General features: G+C 39.1%; 1 protein-coding gene and 1 long non-coding RNA gene across 2 annotated transcripts in view; one reads left to right on the top strand and one right to left on the bottom strand.

Annotated features, from left to right (window-relative positions):
• The window catches only part of LOC146004490 (uncharacterized), a 28,438-nt gene extending 16,376 nt beyond the window's left edge, over positions 1-12,062 (top strand). Inside the window, exons 2-3 of the long non-coding RNA XR_014443931.1 lie at positions 3,883-4,014; positions 11,957-12,062. This is a non-coding gene — a long non-coding RNA (uncharacterized LOC146004490). The remainder of the gene's footprint in view (positions 1-3,882; positions 4,015-11,956) is intronic.
• A 3,458-nt stretch (positions 12,063-15,520) lies between these two features.
• Positions 15,521-22,314, bottom strand: part of LOC146003907 (uncharacterized) — a 65,634-nt gene continuing 58,840 nt past the window's right edge. The window contains exons 12-13 of the mRNA XM_083142389.1: positions 20,001-20,139; positions 15,521-15,685 (exon numbers count right to left, since the gene is read on the bottom strand). Of these exons, the coding sequence (XP_082998515.1) occupies positions 15,642-15,685; positions 20,001-20,139 (183 nt within the window). The 3' untranslated portion in view covers positions 15,521-15,641. The remainder of the gene's footprint in view (positions 15,686-20,000; positions 20,140-22,314) is intronic.

Raw genomic sequence — 22,314 nt, forward strand, 5'->3', positions numbered from 1 at the left:
TTAATTGCTATGTAATAAAAATTTGCGTGTTCGAGTTCCGTATTTAAGATAATTTTTGAAAATATAACGTACAGGAGGATTGGGAAAGAGAAAGATTGGAATTCGTTTTAAATAAGCTTGCAAACTTTGAAAACTCAATTCTCGTGTGTAATGTGCAGAAATTTTTAATTTTCGATAAATATGGCAAATATTTGGCTACACAAGTTACCGTGGTCATAGGTTTTAGTACTTTAAAAGCATTTTTCTCATTAAAGATTGTTCGTGCACACACACGTTCAGACAAAGAGTGAGAGTGTACAGTCATGGACACTTCTGGGTTGTAACGATTCCATTGAAAGTTAATGGAATTGTTATAACTAGGGAAAGGAACTTTAGGTAAATAAATGTTTTTTTCTGCGATAAGATAGAGACCCTCATTTTTGCCAAAATTCTGATCATAGCCTTATATGTCAACACAGCAAATTTTCTTTTACATAAAAGCACATATTTTCCAGTTTTCCGTGTAAATACATATTTTGCGAATTTTCATTTTAAATACATAAAATCGCTCATTGACTTCATCTACCTCGAAATCCTCGAAGGAAAAATGTTTCTTCTCCGCACCTCTTTCATATCGAGAGTGCTAGGTTTGTTTTAGAGGGGGAGGAGGGGGTGAGTCTTTGAACACCCTCGCTGGCAGACTTCTGGCGCCTCACCTACGATCCTATTGGGAGAAAATAGCTGTAAGTAGCTGGGCCTGGCTACACGTAACGATAGCAAGGCTTTTTAATGAAGCAATGCAGCTATTGTGGCCGGAAGGCATAAAATTTGACAATGTTCTTCTCTTGACAAATGCTGCAGCTTACATGCAGTGGTCTTGCCGTTAGCTACCCCAAAATGGTACACGCTCATGCGTTGCATAGAATATATGAAAAGATAAGAGCTCTTTATCCCAATGTCGATAAACTGGTTTCAAATGGGAAGAAAGTTTTTATCAAGTCGCCTAGAAGAATAGACATTTTTAAACAAAAATGTCCTGAGGTTCCCCTTCCCCCTACACCTGTAGTTACGCGATGGGGCACTTGGTTGGATGCAGATGTTATGCCCAGAACTTTGAAAAAATTGTATCTGTTGTAAATGATCTTGACAAAGAAGAATTCTGCAAAAACTGTTGATGGAGCCCTCCTTAAAAGTTGAATTGGCATACATCTCAACAAACCTGTCCATTCTCTCTAATTCCATATGAAAGCTTGAATCGTCCGCGAACACTTTGGCAGCTTCCATTGGTGAAGTCCGTATAGTAGAAACGAAACTGAAAGAACTCACTGGATCTAAATGTCTAAATGTACAGAATGTTTGGGGAAAAACCAAGGTTTTCAAACATTGTGCCAAATTGCATGTGTTTTGGAAGGAGGTGAAGTAGAGATTTGGAAAACTTCAGCGTTAGTGACATTTCGTGCTTCAAATATGCAAGAATTGTTTCTTGTGATGTGGAGCGATCTTTCTCACAATATAAGATGCTTTTTAGAGATAATCGTCATAGATTTACAATGGAGAATTTGGAAAAAACTATGGTGATCACTGCAACTCTTCCAAAAAATAGCTCGCTAGGAGGTAATCATTTAGAAACTAATTTCAGGTGTTTAAAATGCATGTTATAGTTTGTTTTCGTTACCAAATGTTTTTATTTTTGTCACATATTTTCCTGCTTTTATCACATATTTTCAACATTTATGACACATAAAAAAATTAATATTTCTGAGTTTTTTAGCACATAAAGTTCCGTTCCCTAGTTATAACCCAGAAGTGTCCGTGACTGTACAAATATGCAACGAACTTAACTAGTCTACTCTAACCTAATTGAAACGCCTGGATGCTAAGAATACCAAACTTAAGTGACCTAACCCAATAATTCAAGCCTATGGAAAGGGATTTACGATCACTCTGGAAATGAAACTGGTTGAAAATATTAATTAAAGCAACTTATTTCAATAAATCCAGAGCAAAAAGCAACAGAACACAGGAGGCCTCATGTACGTACGTACTGTACAACCAGGAGAAGATTGCATTTTTTGTTCTAAAATCCCTTTAATATTCCTTATCGGTAGGCAAGCTACCTAATGGTAAAAATCAATAGACAATTCTTGATGCAAGTTGTTTTTCAGTACAAGGCATAAGTTTTAAGAATATCAGCCAGTGTTTCATTAATTCCTAAACACGATAATTTACTTGCAACTGACATAGACGTGTGCCGAAATTATGTCAGGTAAAATAGATGTATGTATAATGAAAATATAATCACACTGTAATATAAACTTGGACAAAATTTCGAATTCGAGAGTAGTAATTAATCCATGAAGGAATTTTATATATTTTTTTGTTTCAAGTCCACTTTACGCACATATGAGCTGATCGGGACTGGATCTAGAATTTAAAGTGGGATCCGAACCACTTGTTACATTTTGAACAGGTTAGGATAAAATGTCTCGCTTTGTTACTCTTCCATGCAGAGCGTCAATGAAAAGAAAACAAATATCTTACACGAAATGCAATGACTGATTGTGCAGTCTTTGATTTTCACTTTAATACCTTGTCTACAGATTTTCCTTCTTAAATTTCCATACACCTTAAATGCTACTTTGAGGTAAAACATTTTAAATAGTTTATTCACATCATCACAATAATGAAAAATATTTTGCTGTTTTTGATAGATATATTCTACAAAGGTATAATATAATATCCATTGTTAATATTAAGTAAAAAGGTTCAAAATTATCCACAATATATTTGTGAAATAGGCTATTCAAATTTAATGAAGTCGTAAAACTTCATTGTTGGACATTATATTTATTTGACGTAACGTTTACCAAAATGATATACAGCTGGAACATAATAGGCCTATGTTATTGAAGAAGGAACTGAATATCCTGTATGGCTAGAAAACAAATACGTGTCCTACACACATCTAACTACACAATTTCCGATAACGTGTGCACAAAAATATGGGCATAAAAATCCCAATATTTTTATCTCGTGTTAAATAAAGGAATATTAATAGTAATGTGGTCCACATCCATGCATGTAATCAACATGTTCAATCAGCTAGGTTCGTACTTAGCACTGGTTGAACTTAAACATTTTTGCACTAACATGTAACTGAGATTTGTATTACATACAACACACAAATTTACTTGTAATTGATCAGGATATAATAATTTTTAATTTGCAATTATAATTATTAATCTTACTATGAAATAAATTTACACGACCTGTTTTTGGAATGAATTCAAATATATGTATTTCCCCAAAACATAGGATCACTCTTTTTCACCAGCCTTTTCGAAGGCCCGTTTATTGCTTATAACGAAGAAAACATCTTACATCAGGAAATGATCATTCTGTACTCCATTTCGTGTGTTCAGTTTCTGGCATGGTTTCCTATCTGCATAGTGCAACACTAGCGCATAGATTTGGAATTCGTTTCATGGATAAATTCACCTCTTACCGTCGTTTCGTCATCCGAGTAAACAACGGATTGACCCAACCTTATACTTGTAATAACCTTGGTTTTAATAGAGTGATCAAGTTGAATATAAGAAGTTTAATTTATTTGAGTGAAATGGATTATATGTTAGGCATATAAGTATTTAGTTTGCAAAGAAGTAACATAGACTTCCTTTTTCTTAGTGAAAACTTAACTTTGATTTTTATTTGACGAACTAACAGATAGATATTACCCAATACCCTAAGAGGCATCACGTGAATGCTTTCAAGTCTTCATGTGAACTTATTATTTGGTGTTTTAGTTAAACCGTGTTCTTGTTACTAAAAGAACATGTCATACTAAAAATTACTTAATGAATGACCGAGGTAGGTTATTGTTCTTTCCCTTCTCTTTTTAAGGCAATGCCATGGAAACCCATGAACCGCATCAAATTCGGAGTCGAGTGGCTGACCTTTATGACCTTGGGATTCTGGTCACCCTGGTTGATTGTCTGGTACTCGATGTGGAAGAAGAAAATATAGATGCGACAGGTATTCCCGTTTCCATACATTTGCTTATTTACATGGTTTTGCGTTTTTTTTGTAGTTGTCTAGTGAAACGTTGTTTTCGAATGTATCCGGGGCATGCCATACATTCAGTCATGGGCGTATACAGAAGGGGGAAAGAGTCTTGCCCAGCTGGAAAACTAGTGGCGAAAATGTTCTATTTTGTTCAGTGCTTTTTACGTGGAAAATAAAATAAATGTTATTCTTTTTTTCAAATTATTTTAGAAAAGCACTGTCCTCCCTGGAAAAGTATTTTTTGATTCTACTCTTGATTGTCCATGATTATCGTGTGCTCGGTAAGATTTTTTTTTAAAAAATCATAAACATTATGAGCATCGCATGACTTGTTTAAACAAATGCTTCTTTCAGTTGTAGAAACACGGAAATGTTTGGTCCCTTGAAGTACATTATCACTATACAGCCTGGTATGTGGAGAACATAGGAAAAAAATGAAATGTTTTATGATAAAAGGGGACTCCAATTGAATATGCAAATTGCTGTGATAATTTATGTAATCGAGGGGCCTCCCCGATGGCGCAGTGGTAGTAACGTCGTTGCCTTGTAATCAAGGGGTCCCGGGTTCGATACCCGGTGGAGGCACATAGTGGTTCGGATCCCACTTTAAATTGTAGGTCCAGTCCCGATTAGCCTTACTGTGCATAAAGTGGACTTAAAAAACACCAAAATCAATCAAATTATGTAATCATACAAAAATGTAGTATTTTTGAACTGATTTATAGAGTATTATTTTACGTCGAGTAGTTAGCTGGTCGATTCCACATATTTTGTAGGAGTTTCTATTATTGATTAGGTGTTTTAAGTACACTTTATGCACAGTAAGGCTAATCGAAACTGGACCTACAGTTTAAAGTGGATTTGATTTGATTTTGATTTGATTTAGTTTATTTTACTTCGCGTTTTGTGCCTCTTGGCTAATTTGCGAAGATGGGGATGAGTGATGAAATGATGAAATTGATGAATGAACATTCACAAACAACCAAGCCCGACCGGGATTCGAACCCGGGACCCTTGGCGTCGCAGCGCGATAGTTTAAAGTGGAATCCGAACACTATGTGCAGGCCCGTAGCCAGGCAGGGGCCAGGGGAGGGGGGCTCAGCCCCCCTGGAACTGCCTTCAGCCCCCCCTGGCACTACCATCAGTCCCCCTTTACATTAGGTAAACTATTTTGCATAATTTGTTTGCAGTGAAGAGTGAAAATTCACAACTTTAAGGATAAATCCACAGAATATGAACAGTATCTATTACATTCGCTCATTTTGTTTATGAGCAGAAGTAGCTGCAAGTATTTAGAATATTCTCTAGACTTCAGAAAGTTCTTTCATATGGGAGCTTCTTTATCTGTACCTTCACTGTCTCTGTTGCAACCTCCCGTTTAGACAGAAATCTATGACATCGATGTCATAATGCAAGTTCCCTCCGCATCTCCGTCAAATGTCAACAACAGCTCCCAAGTTTTGGAAGGAAGGGCAGTTTAATTGCTTTGGCCGGGGGTGGAATATACTGTAGGCACTGTGATTAAATATTGCGCGTTTTTTGTGTGTGATATACATATCTGTATCATCTAAAATAGTATGGGGTGTGTAAGGGATAATTTCAGTATCAGTCAATTAACACTTCAAGAGGTGTTTTAAAAGATATAGAAAAATGTAGTATTTGTGTAGTAGGCTATATGATATTTATAAATGAATGAGCACACCCCTGCACACACACAATTAATTTACCTTCTTTTAATATTATTTTTAAAAATGGACTTGGTTTACAAAGCCTCCCCTGATAACCCGTGAGCCCACCCTGGAGATCAATTCTAGCAACGGGCCTGACTATGTGCCTCCACCAGGTATCGAACAAGGGACCCCTTAATTACAAGGCGACGACGCAACCACTGCGCCATCGGGGAGGCCTGATTTTATATTATGTTAGATATAACATAGCACATACATGTAAAGGAGTTATTATTACGTAGGTTGAGTAATTTAAACAATATGCTCTATTTTTGTGAAAATTGCAACACCAGGAAGGAATCATGCGGATCGAATGAAATTTATTTCATATGTTATTAATAGTGACATACATAAATCATTACAATGCAACAATATTACATTTAAAAAAAAATCAGTAAATTATGAAGCCTCGACTAGCTGCATGAAGAGCTGCTGTACGTCGTGGTATCGAATCATTTTTTTTTCTTTCTTTTTTTCTGGTGACTTGCCTACTACTCTGCTCGTATACGACTCCATACTTGATTTGTACGGGCTGCTGGAGGACTTCGACGAAATAGTTGCCTAGCGACCATATCCAAGACATGTTCAATAGGTGACGTTTCTGGCGACCGTGCTGGCCAGAGAAGAAGCGGTTTCTGTCGTGCTGCGAAGAAGGCTTGAATATTCCTGGCAACATGTGGTCGGGCATTGTTCTGCTGGAATATAGAGTCAGGAGTGCCCTAAATGACAGGTACGACTTCTGACTCTACATCTTGCCTGATGTAGCGGTTGCTGTAGAGTGTGCCCTCAATTCGTACCAGTCGATATGGTGAATAGACCAAACGGCATCCCACACCATCACACCTGCCGTTATGACACTGGACAATGCACGATATCGTCTAATGCGTATGCGGCCATCATCATAACCCAACAAGGACTCGTCCGAAAACACAACATGTTGCCAATCCGCACGCCATTGTCTGTGTTCACGAGCCCATGGGCGTCCGGAAGTGTGGGGGTGCAAGTGGGGGCCACGCCCCCCTGGAAAAAGGGTGTTACCATAAACTTATACACATGTATATTACACATATATTTTTTATTTCAGTCACAGTAATTTTGTTAATTATGGTTAGGGTATTGCAGAAACTTGATAACTTCAATCTGAAAAAGTGTTTTTTTTAAAGGCAACACTATTATGGGGTGAAATAAGCCTCGTTTGTCCACCACACCCGGAAAAAAGATTATCTTGTTTGCGCCTACCTGGAAATAATCCTGAGGACGTCCATGACATTGTAGCCTGGGGCGTTGATGGTTTTAGGTCAAGGGAATCCGCCGCAAAGCAATCCTTTGTTCAAATTGCAAATGGCTTTCCTCGACTGGATTCTGTGGAACAGCCAATCAGAGCGGCGTTTGCTCATGTGAAGATAATCTGTGAGTTTGCCGAAGGAAAGTCTTTTGTCTATGCTCTCCGAGTGTTGGTTGTTTTTGTACGCTTCTTGATGAAACAAAAAGTAACAGATGATGTACATTCGTGTTCCGTTCATTAATATTCAGGTATTTATATGCAAAGAGATGAGATGTGTGCGTGACAAATATGATTAGCCGATAATGAAATCCTTATATTACAAGTGTATTAAATGTTTGATATATTTAGTTGAACAAAATATTTTTTTTTATGAATGAATCCTGCGAACTTCATGTATGAATATGCATACTAAGGTTCATTAAAAAGCTTGTTCAGTACGCATTGGTTACCATATTTCTTTCGAGCCAGTTTCTATTCCATACTTTTCTCTTTTAATTTTTAATAAAGCAGTAATTCTCCTACAACGTTCATCAAATTGCTCCTCCATCTTTTTAGATTGTCTGCTCTGCGCAATGCCTTATGGGACAAGCACTGCAACAAGTAACGTGTGACAGTAGCGTACGCAGGATTTCATCAAGGGGGGTGTTATTTCTAAAACTGTTTTCCAAATTCACATTACCATTGTTTTATTATACTTTAATTAAATAATAATAATCACAATTAATTAATAATACTTACAATTAATTAATTAGCTAAATTAATACTAATAATACTACTAATACCACTACTACTACTATTAAGTAGTAGAGATCTACATAAATATAGTATTTATGAAAACAATAGAACGAAATTACTTTCTAGTCATTCGATTTTTATCCTGGGAGCATTTTTTTGTTTCTTTGTTACGAAATAATTGTCTGGTCAACGAGGTGAGACATTTCAAGGGTGAAGAAGATCCATAAATACAAGAAATATATTAAAATAAATTGAAATAATCAAAGTATGGAACTCATCCAAGGAGCTGGTCAGTAGACCGTCTGACAACCACGCGGGCGAACCGGGTTCGATTCCCGGAATTAGTCGTAATTTTTCCGGCATCTTTCCCGCATAAATGTCCCTGATAATACACATCTGAATTGTCTCGCTGTTCTTACCAACAAAACATTTTGTAATAGTTAAGCTTATTGTCGTTTGAATAATTGTCTAGTCAACAAGGTGAGACATTTTAAAGAGAGAAGACATTCAAACGTGCTGCGGTAAACAATCCAATGGGAAGGCGAACTGGTGACTGTATTCTTGTCCGCCTAGCCTTTGTCTATGCATTAGCCTCTTACAACGAATCAAGAACTTTATTTAGATAATTCTCATTGTTCACACACACACAAAAAAATACATGTTCGTTGAACACCGGCGTATGTAGAGGGGTGGCCGATGGTGTTCCAGCTCCTACCGAAATTTTGAGAAAATCAGAATTTTCAAATAAAAATCCGTTAAGAACTTTAAAAAATCAAAATGTGTAAATGCGAAACCTCTTTTAAAGTGAATCCCGATTACCATTTTTCTCTTTGAATACAATTTTAATAGACTGAAAAGCTCCAAAAATACGAAATATTTTATTATGCATCCTGCCCTCCAAAACGAAGCCATGTGATATCCACATTTACTATTCCAGTCCCTCCCGAAAAAAAAATCCTGCGTACGGCAGTGTATTGAACATTGTTGCAACTGAGATACAAAACAACTTTTTTCCTCTTTTAAATCATAGTTACCCTAACCTAACCTCATAAACTCGTGTTTATTTTCAAGGCATCACTCTGAAAGACGCGTGTGTTTGGAATGCTGTGCTTTTCTCCATGCTGCATGGAAATAATAATTCAAATTATTATTATTATTATTATTATTATTATTAGTAGTAGTAGTAGTAGTAGTAGTAGTAGTAGAAGTAGTAATAGTAATATTATTGTCCCAGATCTTTGACTCTGAAAAATTGGTAATTTAATTTTTTTTCCACAGCATTTTTCATAATATATCACAAGCTCAAGGGGGAGGTTTAAACCCCGTAAACCCCCCCCTTTTGCGTACGCCACTGTCGTGTGAGGCAAAAACTAGCAAATGGGTAGCCAGTCCAGCGCCAACTGGGGCATTCCTACAATTTCGTGTGATTCGGCCTTTACTCTGCTGGGCCCAGGCATGCGCAATCACTCTGCAATTCAAATCATTTGCATGTCTTACCTTGATTTGCATTTCTTGTAAATTTCACGTGTTTATCATAATTCCTTCAAGCTGTTGCATTTTCATAAACATTTATTGCATCCTACATTTGTGACTGAAGTCTTACATTTAGAACATTATGTCCTGTTTCTTTTTAATGATAACCCTAATTCAAGGGAGAGAGAGGGACTGTACTATAGACAAATACAAATGGATTCCTTCAAATAGCGGAAAAAAACTTAACCCTTAGTACGCCGCACGGTCTGACGAAAGTAAGCCCAGTGTCGCCGAGGCTTTGAGCGGGAAATTTGAATTCGTATACATAATGGAGAAAAATCGTAACAACTCTGGCACTATAGGACCAATATACTTCGGATAACTTTTGTTTTGCAGGCAATACATCGGTGCATGCAACCATGTAAAATTTGGATGCTCCAACCGCAGGGGGGTTACGGGCGGGGGCTGCATCCCCCCAATTTCAATGAAAAAAAATAAAAATGTGAAGTTTGTCCCCTCTTCTACAGCTACTTTGGGGAGAAAACCGGAACTTTTGCTTTTTTTTTTCAAAGAATGGACCTTCCGCAACAGAATGAAACTTGATTCATGTTCGTTGGTGCAATACAATTTGAATAATAAGGCAAAACGTAAAACTCTAGCGAATTTTAGCCAATTTGCATATTATTCATAAAATTGTTATAACTGACACTATGGGACCAATCTACTTCGGATAACTTTCGTTTTGCAGGCAGAACATCAGTGCATGCAACCATGTAAAATTTGGATGCCCCAACCGCGGGGGGGCTTACGGGCGGGGGTTGCATCCCCCCAATTTCAATGAAAAAATCATAAAAATATGGAGTTTGCCCCCTCTTCTCCAGCTATTTTGGGGAGAAAACCGGAACTTTTTTTTTTTTAAAGAATGGACCTTCCGCAACAGAATGAAACTTGATTCATGTTCGTGGGTGCAATACAATTTGAATAATAAGGCAAAACGTAAAACTCTAGCGAATTTTAGCCAATTTGCATATTATTCATAAAATTGTTATAATTGACACAATGGGACCAATCTACTTCGGATAACTTTTGTTTTGCAGGCAGAACATCAGTGCATGCAACCATGTAAAATTTGGATGCCCCAACCGCGGGGGGGGGGGGGGTTACGGGCGGGGGCTGCATCCCCCAAATTTCAATGAAAAAATCATAAAAATGTGGAGTTTGCCCCCTCTTCTCCAGCTACTTTGGGGAGAAAACCCGAACTTTTGCTTTTTTCGTTCGCACTTGCATCTTGTGTAGCTACTGTGAATCTATTTCTCCCTTTTGACTCGGCTCTTTGTGGAAATATGTCCGGAAGGAAACGTTTGTGCGTTAGGGAAATCGATGAGCTGTTATATGATACGAAGTGTTTATGGTGAGGCCTTTGTTAGTCCTAACAGAGGAGGGAGGGAGCCTTTGCAATCCTTTATTTTGTCTATACTTCTGGATAGACGCACGCTTTAGACTCATGCTTTTGGCCTCTGGCTATCGTCAAGCTTCATTGCATTTCTAACATAGAGGCAACAGAAAGCTGACACTGCCAAACCTCATCCAATCCCCTCTCTCCTTGCCCTACCCCCTAATCCCCGCCACTACTTCAGCTCGATCACCAGGTCTAAACACAAAGAAGAATGTGTGCCTTATCAGTACTAAATCACAGCGTTGGAAGCTTGGAGGAAAACAGCATCGTAAATACCAAGCATTTATTGTGTCTGTCAACTGAAGAGCGGGCCTCCCCGATGGCGCAGTGGTAGCGTCGTCGCCTTGTAATCAAGGGGTCCTGGGTTCGATACCCGGTGGAGGCACAAGTGGTTCGGATCCCACTTTAAACTGTAGGTCCAGTCCCGATTAGCCTTACTGTGCATAAAGTGGACTTAAAACAACAAATCAATCCAATCCAATCCAAATCAACTGAAGACCGAACACGTGTTTGGGTGAGCCCAAACACGTGACATATTCCGAGAGAGGAGGGGGTGGGGGGATTTGGAATTTTCGAAACACGATTGCAAAACATGTTCCCGAACGAACTGTCAGTGTTTCAACCTCAATATACAAATATAAGTGTGGCAAACCCTCGATAATTGTATCTAAAGCTGTTTGTAACATATGTGTTACAGCGGCTACAAGGGACATACTTTTTTTGTAACATGTGTGTTACGGCGGCGAACTAAGGGTTAAAGTATCTGAAATTAGAACTGTTTCAAATTTCAAGAGTTTATCATGTTTTCCCCTCAGAGGAGTTAACCACAAAAAGCAGAAATGAAAGTGCAGAGACAATTCACACCTTCCGCTTGATTGTTTTATGCTACATGGCATGTTCTTCCTTCTAGTTGACTTCAGTATAATTGTCTAAAGGGTGTCAATACAGTTCACGAAGAAATTACATTCCTAATCAAGTTGTTGGGATCCTTTTCTTTTTTGTGTGAATTTTCATCTGAAGAAGACCCTGTTAGAGGGTGGAAACGTTACGTTTTTAGTGTATATATTTTCTATACAATAAATTCTGCCTTGGTCAGTATTTTAATGTTTTATTAACGTGGAGACAAGGCTTAACTGTGTTATCCTATTTATGCTTTAAAAAATAAAATATTTCCTATCATGTAGATAATTTTTTTTTAAAAAAAATGTATTGTGTTCTATTTTTGTCTACTTGCAGCAGCCGATCCTTGCCATCGTGAGGAGAAGTGCTCGTAATCTGATCAGGGGATGTGACCACTATAAGAATGTTATCTGAAACCGGAAAATAAAATCTTTGAAAAAAATATTGGAATTTCATTTCACATATTCATGTACAAATTATAACTCACGTGCTGGTTGCTGTATAATTTTTACTTTCAAAATTTTAGGGCATTCGGGGAAGTCACAAACTGCCATTTTGGGTTTATTTAATCTAAGTCATACTGAATCAATTAACAAAAATATTACTCCCTCTGTCCCATAATTATTGTCCGTTACACTTTTGTATGGTGTCCGATAATAATTGTCCGATATGCAAACTGTGACATTGGTGTATACAGAAGAAGAAAATGAAACACGGGAATGAGTCATACAACTTTATTACTCAAGAATCAGTACAAATTGGCCGATCAAGAATCCAAAAGAACATAAATAAAAAGTTACCATTTTGGCATACCGGACTATAATTATGGGACAGAGGGAGTAGTATATTTTCTGTTGGACATATGTAATGATTCTAAACAGTGACGATCCAACAATTATAATATGTGTGTAATGCTTGCAATTGATATTGATTGATTGATTGTTTATTTACGTCGCTTTTCTGCCTCTTTTGGCTAATCGTGAAGATGTGATAAAATTGATGCAAGGACACTCACAAAGAGCACCCATGCCGGATTCGAACCCAGGACCGCTGGCGTCGTAGCGCTCCGCCACGGATTCAGGCTGTAACGCTTAAAAGAAGAAACATGTAGCTTAGCTGTCTGTTGTAAAATTGCATTTTTTTGACTTGTGCTTTTTCTCTAACAGCCTAGAATTGATCTTAGACCAGACTAGTTCTGTTCTCATTGGGAGCCACAAGCATACTTACAAGGTTTGTTTTCAGCGAACGAAGTAACAGTTAATGCAACTTTACACTGTTAAAAAACATGTAAAACATAGATTATATGCTCAAATACTGAAACTTTACTACAGAAGAAAATATAGTGTTGGCTCGATCATGATGCATGTATTTAACAGTTTAAGGTCAAAACGAACAGTTAACAACAAGAGAATTAATTTATTGTGCAAAGTATAGTCTAATTGTAAATTTCTCAATGTCCATATTTGATTACAGTAGTTAATTTATTTACCTTTAGATGTATTTATAATGATACGATATTTTCTCATTTGATTTACCGGTTGCATGGATCGTGGTCACCAACATTTGAAAAAAACATTCAGTGGGCTCAACTGAAAGGTTTGTTTTACAATTTTATACTAAAAATAAGAAGCCATACCCAAAGCTATAGGGTTAGGATATCTATGTAAACAAATATTTTTCTTCATGTAAATATGAGCTCGCAACAGACTTACAGATTCTGATTATGGTTAAGTAGAGTAATGGCTGCTCAAGCTGAAGCTGCCCGACCCTGTGGCCGAGTGGTTAGCACATCGCGCTGCGACGCCAAGGGTCCCGGGTTCGAATCCCGGTCGGGCTTGGTTGTTTGTGAATGTCCATTCATCAATTTCATCATTTCATCACTCATCCCCATCTTCGCAAATTAGCCAAGAGGCACAAAACGCGAAGTAAAATAAACTAAATCAAATCAAGCTGAAGCTTTCACGAGGTCACTCCACATTCGGGCTGTCGACTTTTTCTTACAGATGCACCCCTTCGGTTCACTTGCAAATTTCATACCCACGGATTGGTTCGGAAACGTCATTGCACACGAAAAACAGATTTATGAAGGTGGGAAGAGATCTGTCTATACGGCAAAACTACAGGGTGAGCCAAAAGCCCCCCTACCCCCTATTTATTATTTCTTTCATATTGATGTATAATTTTCATGGTCCAGTGTAGTATAACAGGAGATACATTTGATCAGATTAGGCTACAGACAACTTATTCCAGAGTGTCTGTGTGTACGCCATCATTTTCACAAAAGAGAATTATTTGCCTTGAAATATGTGATGTTGCGGACTGCAATGTCTGCCACATCCCTGTTTGGTCCATATTTCTTTGAAGGTGCTGTGAACCAAATTAATAATCTCACCATGTTACGTACATGGCTGGTTTATTCCTGAACGGCAAAATCTAGATCTTCTCGGTCCAGTCTGGTTCCAGCAGGATTGTGCACCAGCACATTACGCTATTGCCGTATGAGAATATCTCAATTAAGGGTTTGGAAGCAAATGGATTGGAAGAGAATCTGAACATTTGCCAGCACCTATGAAGTGGCCATCGTGTGATAATGCATTGTGGGGTTACATCAAACAGAAGGTGACTAGCAAACGTTACGAGACAACTGACGAAGTTAAAGTAGCCACTCTTAATGCATTTGTACAATCACTCCAGCAATACTGAAGAGAATTTCTCATTGTACATGGAGGCGAATAATTCTCTGTTATGAAAATGATGGCATACACAGATACACTCTGGAACAAAGTTGTTGTTGTCTATAGCCTTATCTGATCAAATGTCTCTCCTGTTATACTATACTAGACCATGAATATTTTTCATCAATATGAGAAAAATAAACAGGGAGTAATTGGACTTTTGGTTTACCCTGTAGACCGGGGTCAGCAAAAAACAACCGGTTACCACCGTTGCCAAAGTTCGCCGCACCCCTGTTGAAAGGTATTTTTGTTATTTAGCTTTTTCTGCCACTTTTGGCTAATCGCGATGAGGATGATAGGGCATTTGCACCCGTCATATTATACCTACTGGGGCCAGCCCCTTACCATAATTATAACCAATAAGGGGGCTATGAGGGCTAAATTTTCCTAACCTAGGTTAAAAGCGGAGGCTGTAAAGGAGAACACGCATGTAAATACAAAACACAGCTCTTCATAGGATTTTACTGAACGTAGGATCAGACGCCAAAGCCTCGTTAGTTACGGGGTGTACTACGTGGAATTGAGGTTGATTTTTGGATACCCTCTCAGAGGACCCTTACACGCCCATGGAAATGAATCATGATATGAAATTGATGAAGGGACATTCACAGAACAACCATTCCCACGACCTTTGGCGTGATACCCTGTTGAATGCTCTCTGCATGCTTACCTCTCCCCACTCTGACGCTGTGGGGCTAAAAATACAATAGTGTGCGATATGGAAGGTACAGTCACCGGCAAAAAAATAGACACCTAGCTCCTGAAATACTCGCTTCCCTGCAATACATTATTTCCTAACTCAATGACAATGGCAGAAATTGCTATTGAAAACTTGCTATTAAAATCCACTCGTCGCCGTCGATTTAGGCAACACACATAACGCCTTGCAAAGAAGGGAGAATTTCAGGATGTGTGTCCCATTTTTATTGCCGTGACTGTACGTTCGAAAGTAGGCCTGTTGTCTCGTTAGTGTTGTAGTGCTTGCGACATGCGAGGGAGAAAAAGAATCATCGCTTCAGCCGTGTAGCAGACGACCTGGCAACAGCGTCCACGTGACCCAGCTGAGTGGCGGGAAGTCGATAGAGTTATCTCTTTATGCCCCATAAAATGACACAAACATTTTTTGCACTCCCAATAATAATTCTATGAAAATAAAATCTGTTGATCACATATCATACGCATATATTCATTTCTAAAAGTATATACAAATATTTTTCTGAGCATGAACAGAACTGGGACAAATGCACTTCCTGAATGTTCACGTCCACCCTCGGTCCATGGGGCCTTCAGAAGTCGATCGGAGGCTCTGGTGGGCCATCGCGTCTTTTGTCTAAAACGAGAACACAATTCTCACTTTTCTCCTAGATTGTGTTTGTTTTTAAACTACACTATACCATATCCAGGAATCTCTGGAGCAATGCCGTGCATAACGGTAGGGAAGAGGAGAAAGTGAGTGGACGGAACGCAGCAGTACACGCTGATGTTGCTGCAGTCGCTTCCCCCCTCCACGCAATCCCGTTCCACCTCACGCAATCATTGGTCGAGCGCCCTCGAGTCACTACTTGCGCAGGAACTTGCTTTCGTTCACTCGCTCCAGAGATTGCCGGGATAGAGTATACATTCTGTGTCCATATTCACGAGAGTTCAGAAGTAGAAGAATTATCTAAGTTATTTCTTCTATATACAGAGTGAGCCACGAAAAGTAGCTCCAGACTGAAACAAGAAGCAAATGGATAATGCATAACTACTACTCAGTGGCGGCGATTATGGGGGGCGAGGGGGGCAGTTGCCCCTTTTGTCCCCGCACTATGCTAAACCTTATATATAAAGGGAAATATACTGTCCTTGCCCCCTCAGTTTTGCACTTTGCCCCCCCCCCAAAGGTTTGGTACGTACAGTCACGGACAGTTCTGGGTTGTAACGATAAAAGTGGGAGATAATGTGATTGTTACAATCCAGAAGTTCCCGTGACTGTAACATACTCTCTTGCGTTATTGTAATGCTGGTAAAGGTTCCCACTTAAATGAACAATAAATGCTGGTAATAATAAACGTTTAGGGTAAAGCTCCCCGTGGCACTTTGCATCATGCCATGAGACATATATATCAGGATGTGGGGGTAGGGCCCCATACATTCTATCGATCTCGGCCATGTTGGAGGTGATGTGATCAGCACCACGCTCGCCTCCGGCTGCCTTTACCCCCCAGGGTTGAACCACCTTACACATTTAGTTGAAGCTGGGTGAGTCTCAGAGCCGATCAATGCGGGGACAAGGCCGGAAGAATTCCGCCCTTAGATCACCCAACCTGGGAATCGAACCCGGGTTTCCTGCGTGGCAGTCAGAATCCCCTACCAATTAGACCACATCAGGTCCCACACAGTACAAAGGGCTTTAGTATTGAGAACTTCTGTATTGAAAATCCAATTTGTAATACATTGAAACAAAATCCATGTCCAGGCTGGAATTCGAACCCTCAACCCCTGGGGTCGTTGCACGCTATGATAACCATTCTTCGTCTTTTTTTCTCTTTAAGGGAGAAACTACCCAGGGGCAACCTTCCCCACACATCATACTCATATCAATTAATCTGAAATCTCTTTTTCATTCAGGACAGACGAACACAAACATCCATGTCTTAACCGGGATTCGAACCTGGGACCCCTGGCCTCGGAGTCCGCTATGAGGTCAGGCTAAATATTTTTGAACATGTGTTTGGTATCTGCCATAATGTATTTCAGATGAGGCACCTCCCCGTAGTTAGCATTAACTCTACTGCCTTGCAAAGAAGAAGAATGTAGTTTGATTCCTACTGAAAACATATTTCAATGGTTTAGATACTACTCTAAACTGTAATCCAGTTCCGATTAACCTACCTGAGCAAAAAGTGGGCTTAAACAAACTTACGTTACAACTTACGGAAAAATCCATTCGCGCAAGTTATGATACTTATATAGCTATTAATAAGCATTGATTACTTATGATGCGCGGCTCGCAGGGCGATTGACTGCCAGAGAGCCAGGTACACTTCCAGGGTGATTTAAATTGGTAATGTTTGTACCAATTCCAATGGCTCTGGAGCCCATCCCATCTCTAACACGGAACCTCTCGATTACGAGGCGACGACATCACCACTACACCATCGGGAAGACCCTCTAATTAGTATGTACCTGGGTAATCTGAGGGTAAAGTCTGACGGAGCGTGGTGCTGATCACTTTACCTCCATAAATTGCTAAGAACGTGAATGTGTGTGGAGCCCTGTCTCCATCCCCACCCCCCAAATATGCCTTGACATCATGTTGCTAGCTGTACCTTTAAAAAAATGTTTAGGATGAAAGCGAGATTCATATATCTAAACCTCGAATGTTACACAGTTGTGGTCAATTATTAGTTAGTTTATTAGTCAATTAATACAGAGTGTCCGAAAAGTCACGCAACCCGGTGTTTACGACCGTATAACGGAATAGCGAAACGGAATCAGAAGAAACGCTTTCTACCAAGAGAATGCCCTGTATATTGGGAAAATTTAGAGAGACAAACATATGTAAGAACATACATGTTTTAATAACAAATAAGCAAATTGTTGCCAAAGTTTTTTTTTTTTTTGGCAAATCGTGTGTATTGATGCACACACAAAACTCACTGAGGTGAATTATTGCAACATTTCGCAATACCAACGAACAATTTGTATGGCCATCTATGGAATTTGACAGAAAAAGAACTTTGACGAAGTCTCAAAAACATTGAACAAGGGAATAAATGGGCTGTTCCAAAAATCGATGTTTTCACAATATTACGAGGGACACTGGCAACACTGTTGCTGTCACGTTTCACTAACAGACGTGTTTCACCTCAGGCTGTCACACTAAGGCACTTTTAACGACAAAGGAGATGCGAACATATGCAATAAATTACATACACCTTGCAACACTGAAATGTGGGTATCCGAGGAACGTGTATCAATTATTATGTTTTCTATGCCTTAGGTGGTTGCTGTTTGCCGCGAACGGCATTCCAGATTATGTCTACTTATGCTGACGTCATGTGTGTGTTTTCAAAATGCCATATTCTACACAGGAAAGAGAATATTGTTGAAGAATAAATCCGAACATGGTCATATTCTGACGTAAGAGAAGCATTTAGTGCCAAGTTTCCGACTACTCCCTCTCCAGATAAGTCGTCAATTTTTCGTATTGTGCAATGGTTTCGCCAAACTGGGTCAGTACATGACAGGGCGGCCTTCTGTGTTAGGAGCTGATGTTCTGCAGCGTGTTGAACAAAGAATGGTGACGTCGCCACAAGAGTCTTTTCGGAAGCTCGCCTCAGAATTGGACTTACGCAAGTCAACTGCTCACAAGGCTATACGGAAATTGAAATTTTACCGCATAGAGTTTGTGTTGTTCATGAATTGAAAGCGGTGGTTGTCCCGGCACGGTTGCGTTACTGTCATTGGTTTCAATCATTCGTTCGACAAAATGGTGTCAATGTACTGAATAAAGTCTTTTTTAGCGACGAAGCCTGGTTTCAATTGGATGGGTATGTCAACAGCCAAAATTCCAGGCATTGGGCTACAGAAAACCCACATCTGTTGCATGAACTACCCTTGCACACTCCGAAAATCGGTGTATGGTGTGGAATATCGCGACGTCGTATTGTGGGACCGTTATTCTTTAAGACAACAGTGGATACCGCTGTGTACGGGGATCTCATAATACAATTCGTTGCTCTCCTGGAAGAAGACGAACGTGATGCTTGGCTTCAACAAGATGGAGCAATTCTAATGAATCTCTTTGTATGCTGAGAGAATTTTTTGGTGATCGTCTAATATCCAAGGATTTATGGCCCAGTCGCGTGCCCGATTTAACATCTGCAGATTTTTTTCTGTTGGGTTACTTAAAGGGGAAAGTATACCAAACGAGACCCAGAATATTGGAGGAGCTGAAACGAAACATTACACAGGAAATTGATAATATCGGTGCTGAAACCCTCAGGAAGGTATCTGAGAACATGATGAAGCGAACCAACTTATGTATCCAAGAAAATGGTGGACACTTCGAACATTTACTTACACATTTACCCACATTTCAGGGTTGCAAGGTGTATGTAATTTATTGCATATGTTCGAGAATGACCAACTTTCTCCTTTGTCGTTAAAAGTGCCTTAGTGGGATAGCCTGAGGTGAAACACGTCTGTTAGTGAAACGTGACAGAAACAGTGTTGCCAGTGTCACTCGTAATATTGTGAAAACATCGATTTTTGGAACAGTCCATTTATTCCCTTGTGCAATGTTTTTGAAACTTCGTCAAAGTTCTTTTTCTGTCAAATTCAATAGATGGTCATCCAAATTGTTCGTTGGTATTGTGAAATGTTGCAATAATTCACCTCAGTGAGTTCTATGCATCAATACACACGATTTGCAAGAAGAAAAAAAATTCCGCCTTTGGCAACACTTTGCTTATTTGTTATTAAAACATGCATGTTCTTACATATGTCTGTCTCTCTGAATTTTCCCAATATACAGGGCATTCTCTTGGCAGAAAGCGTTTCTTCTCATTCCGTTTAGCTATTCCGTTATACGGTCGTAAACACCGGGTTGAGTGACTTTTCGGACACTCTGTAGAAGAAAGGTCTGACAGGACACTCACGCCTCTTGTACTGCCTCGTGCTCCCCTTCCCGCCGTCATCTTGTTCTGTCAGCAGGGCCTCTGAGGCCTCCAGATCCTCTTCTCGAGCACCTCCTCGCTTCTTCTTGTGTCGAAACACGTGTTGACTAATGTCATCGTCCTAGTAAAAGCATAGCAAAGTAAATCAGTATTAAAGTGGTGTTTCTTCCCCCCAAAGAGTGCCCCTGTGATCGAAGTGTGTGACGTTCGAACTGACACCTAGCGGTAAAAGTGGCAACTGTACTACAAGGCAGCATCAGCGGCTGGCGACAGCTGCAGCAACTAGCAGAAACAGCCTTCCAATGGATCGGCAAGGTGGATCACAAGCTTCAACACCCCTGGAGTAAATAAAAAAAGTACCTACTTATTTTTTTCTCTGTCTTTCATTCGTATCTCGATTCTGTTTTCTTTTTCTTGTATCCTCTTAAGTTCCTTTTCTCTTTGTTCCTCTCGTCTCGATCATTGGCATATTTTCTAGGGATGAGCCGATACCACTGGCATCGGTATTGGAAAGGATCGATTGGATTTTATTCGAGGGGTCTGCAAAAATGTCGCGTGATACTTTTGAGGAGTCTGTTTATCCTGGAAGTTATGCAAACTTCGAAATCCATTAATTCTGTATTATTATTATGTGAAAAAAAACTGTATTTTATATTATGATGTATTTTTTTTAATATTTGAACGCAAAACTCTGGTAATTTAATGTTTATATTTGGAGTGAAATACCCAATAACATTAATCAATATTTTGAAGAACATTTAAAAAATTGTTACAATTTTCAAGCATGGGTATCGGTATCAGTATCGGTGGAAATCGGTAAGAGTATCAGTATGGGTATCGGTTCAAATTGCTATCTGCTCAGTCCTAATATTTAATTATGTTTTTTCTGTCTAATTTTTTCCTAATTTTCTCTGTCAACCTCTTCTTTTGGCATTCTATCTCTCCTCCTCTCTATCTCTTTTTTGCATTGTTTTTCTTTTTCTACATATCATTTCGTCCCTCTTTGTTCCTGTATTTCTATCTTCCCCTTTTCTCTTTCTGTGTTTCTCTCTTTCCCTCTCTTTTTCTTTCGCTCTTATTCTGTTTCTCCATCGCTCTTATTCTGTTTCTCTTTCGCTCTTATTCTGTTTGTCTCGCGCTCTTATTCTGTTTCTCTTTCGCCCTTATTCTGTTCCTCTTTCGCTCTTATTCTGTTTCTCTTTCGTTCTTATTCTGTTTCTCTTTCGCTCTTATTCTGTTTATCTTTCGCCCTTATTATGTTTCTCTTTGGTCCTTATTCTGTTTCTCCTTCGCCCTTATTATGTTTCTCTTTGGTCCTTATTCTGTTTCTCCTTCGCCCTTATTATGTTTCTCTTTCACCTTTATTCTGTTCCTCTTTCGCTTTTATTCTGTTTCTCTCTCGCTCTTATTCTGTTTCTCTTTCGCTCTTATTCTGTTTCTCTTTCTTGCTTCGTCTTTATCACTTTCTCTCTATTTGAGTCTCATTCTTTCATATCTTTCTCTCCCATTCTTTATATCTCTGTGGGGGAAATTTTTACTCAGCTTCCCTATTTCTATCTTCATTTTCTCTTTCGTTTTTCCTTTGTTTCTCTTCGTCTGTTTTTCTATCACCTATCATTCTCTATTTGTGCCTCTCGTTACAATCAATGTCCGTCTCCCCCTGTTTTTCTTTATACTTCTGTGTGCGTGTGCGTATGTGACGGAGGTTCCTATTTGGGTGGATTGGAGTGTGAGCTTACTAAAGGCCGAATCACAGGAATCCAGTAGGAATGCCCTAGTTGGCGCTGGACTGGTTACCTGCCTCGAAATGATACCTGTCAGGCTGGCTGCTAGACTGATTTTACGACTAGACCGTGCAACTGACTTCTTTTCTATATTATGTGGTAGCAGCCAATCAGAGCGAATAGTTTCGCCACGTGAAGATAATCTGTTAGTTTGGCAAGGAAAAGTTGTTTTTTTTTGTCTGTGGATTGCGAGTGAGCGACAGAACGGTTCTTTATGGCCCAGAACCCACTTACGATTGCTAATTTTTGCCTCCAGGGCCGGCATTTAATTTACATAAATTTCGGGAACCCATAAATTCTAATGGGTTCTATTGAGTTCCGTAACAGGACCGAAACAATTTTTCTCGCATAATTTAAATTCAGTCAAAGTTGCTTATTGTTTTATTTCAATACTAAACATGGACCATAATTAATCCTGAAAAAAGGTTCCGGGACCGAATTGAAATACTTTAAAGATAAAAAGGTTCTTTACGGTCCAGAACTCATTTACGTTTGCTGATTTTGAATTTATT

The sequence above is a fragment of the Lepisma saccharinum genome, chromosome 21 (assembly GCF_977018435.1).
Source record: "Lepisma saccharinum chromosome 21, izLepSacc3.1, whole genome shotgun sequence".
Lineage (NCBI taxonomy): Eukaryota > Metazoa > Arthropoda > Insecta > Zygentoma > Lepismatidae > Lepisma > Lepisma saccharinum.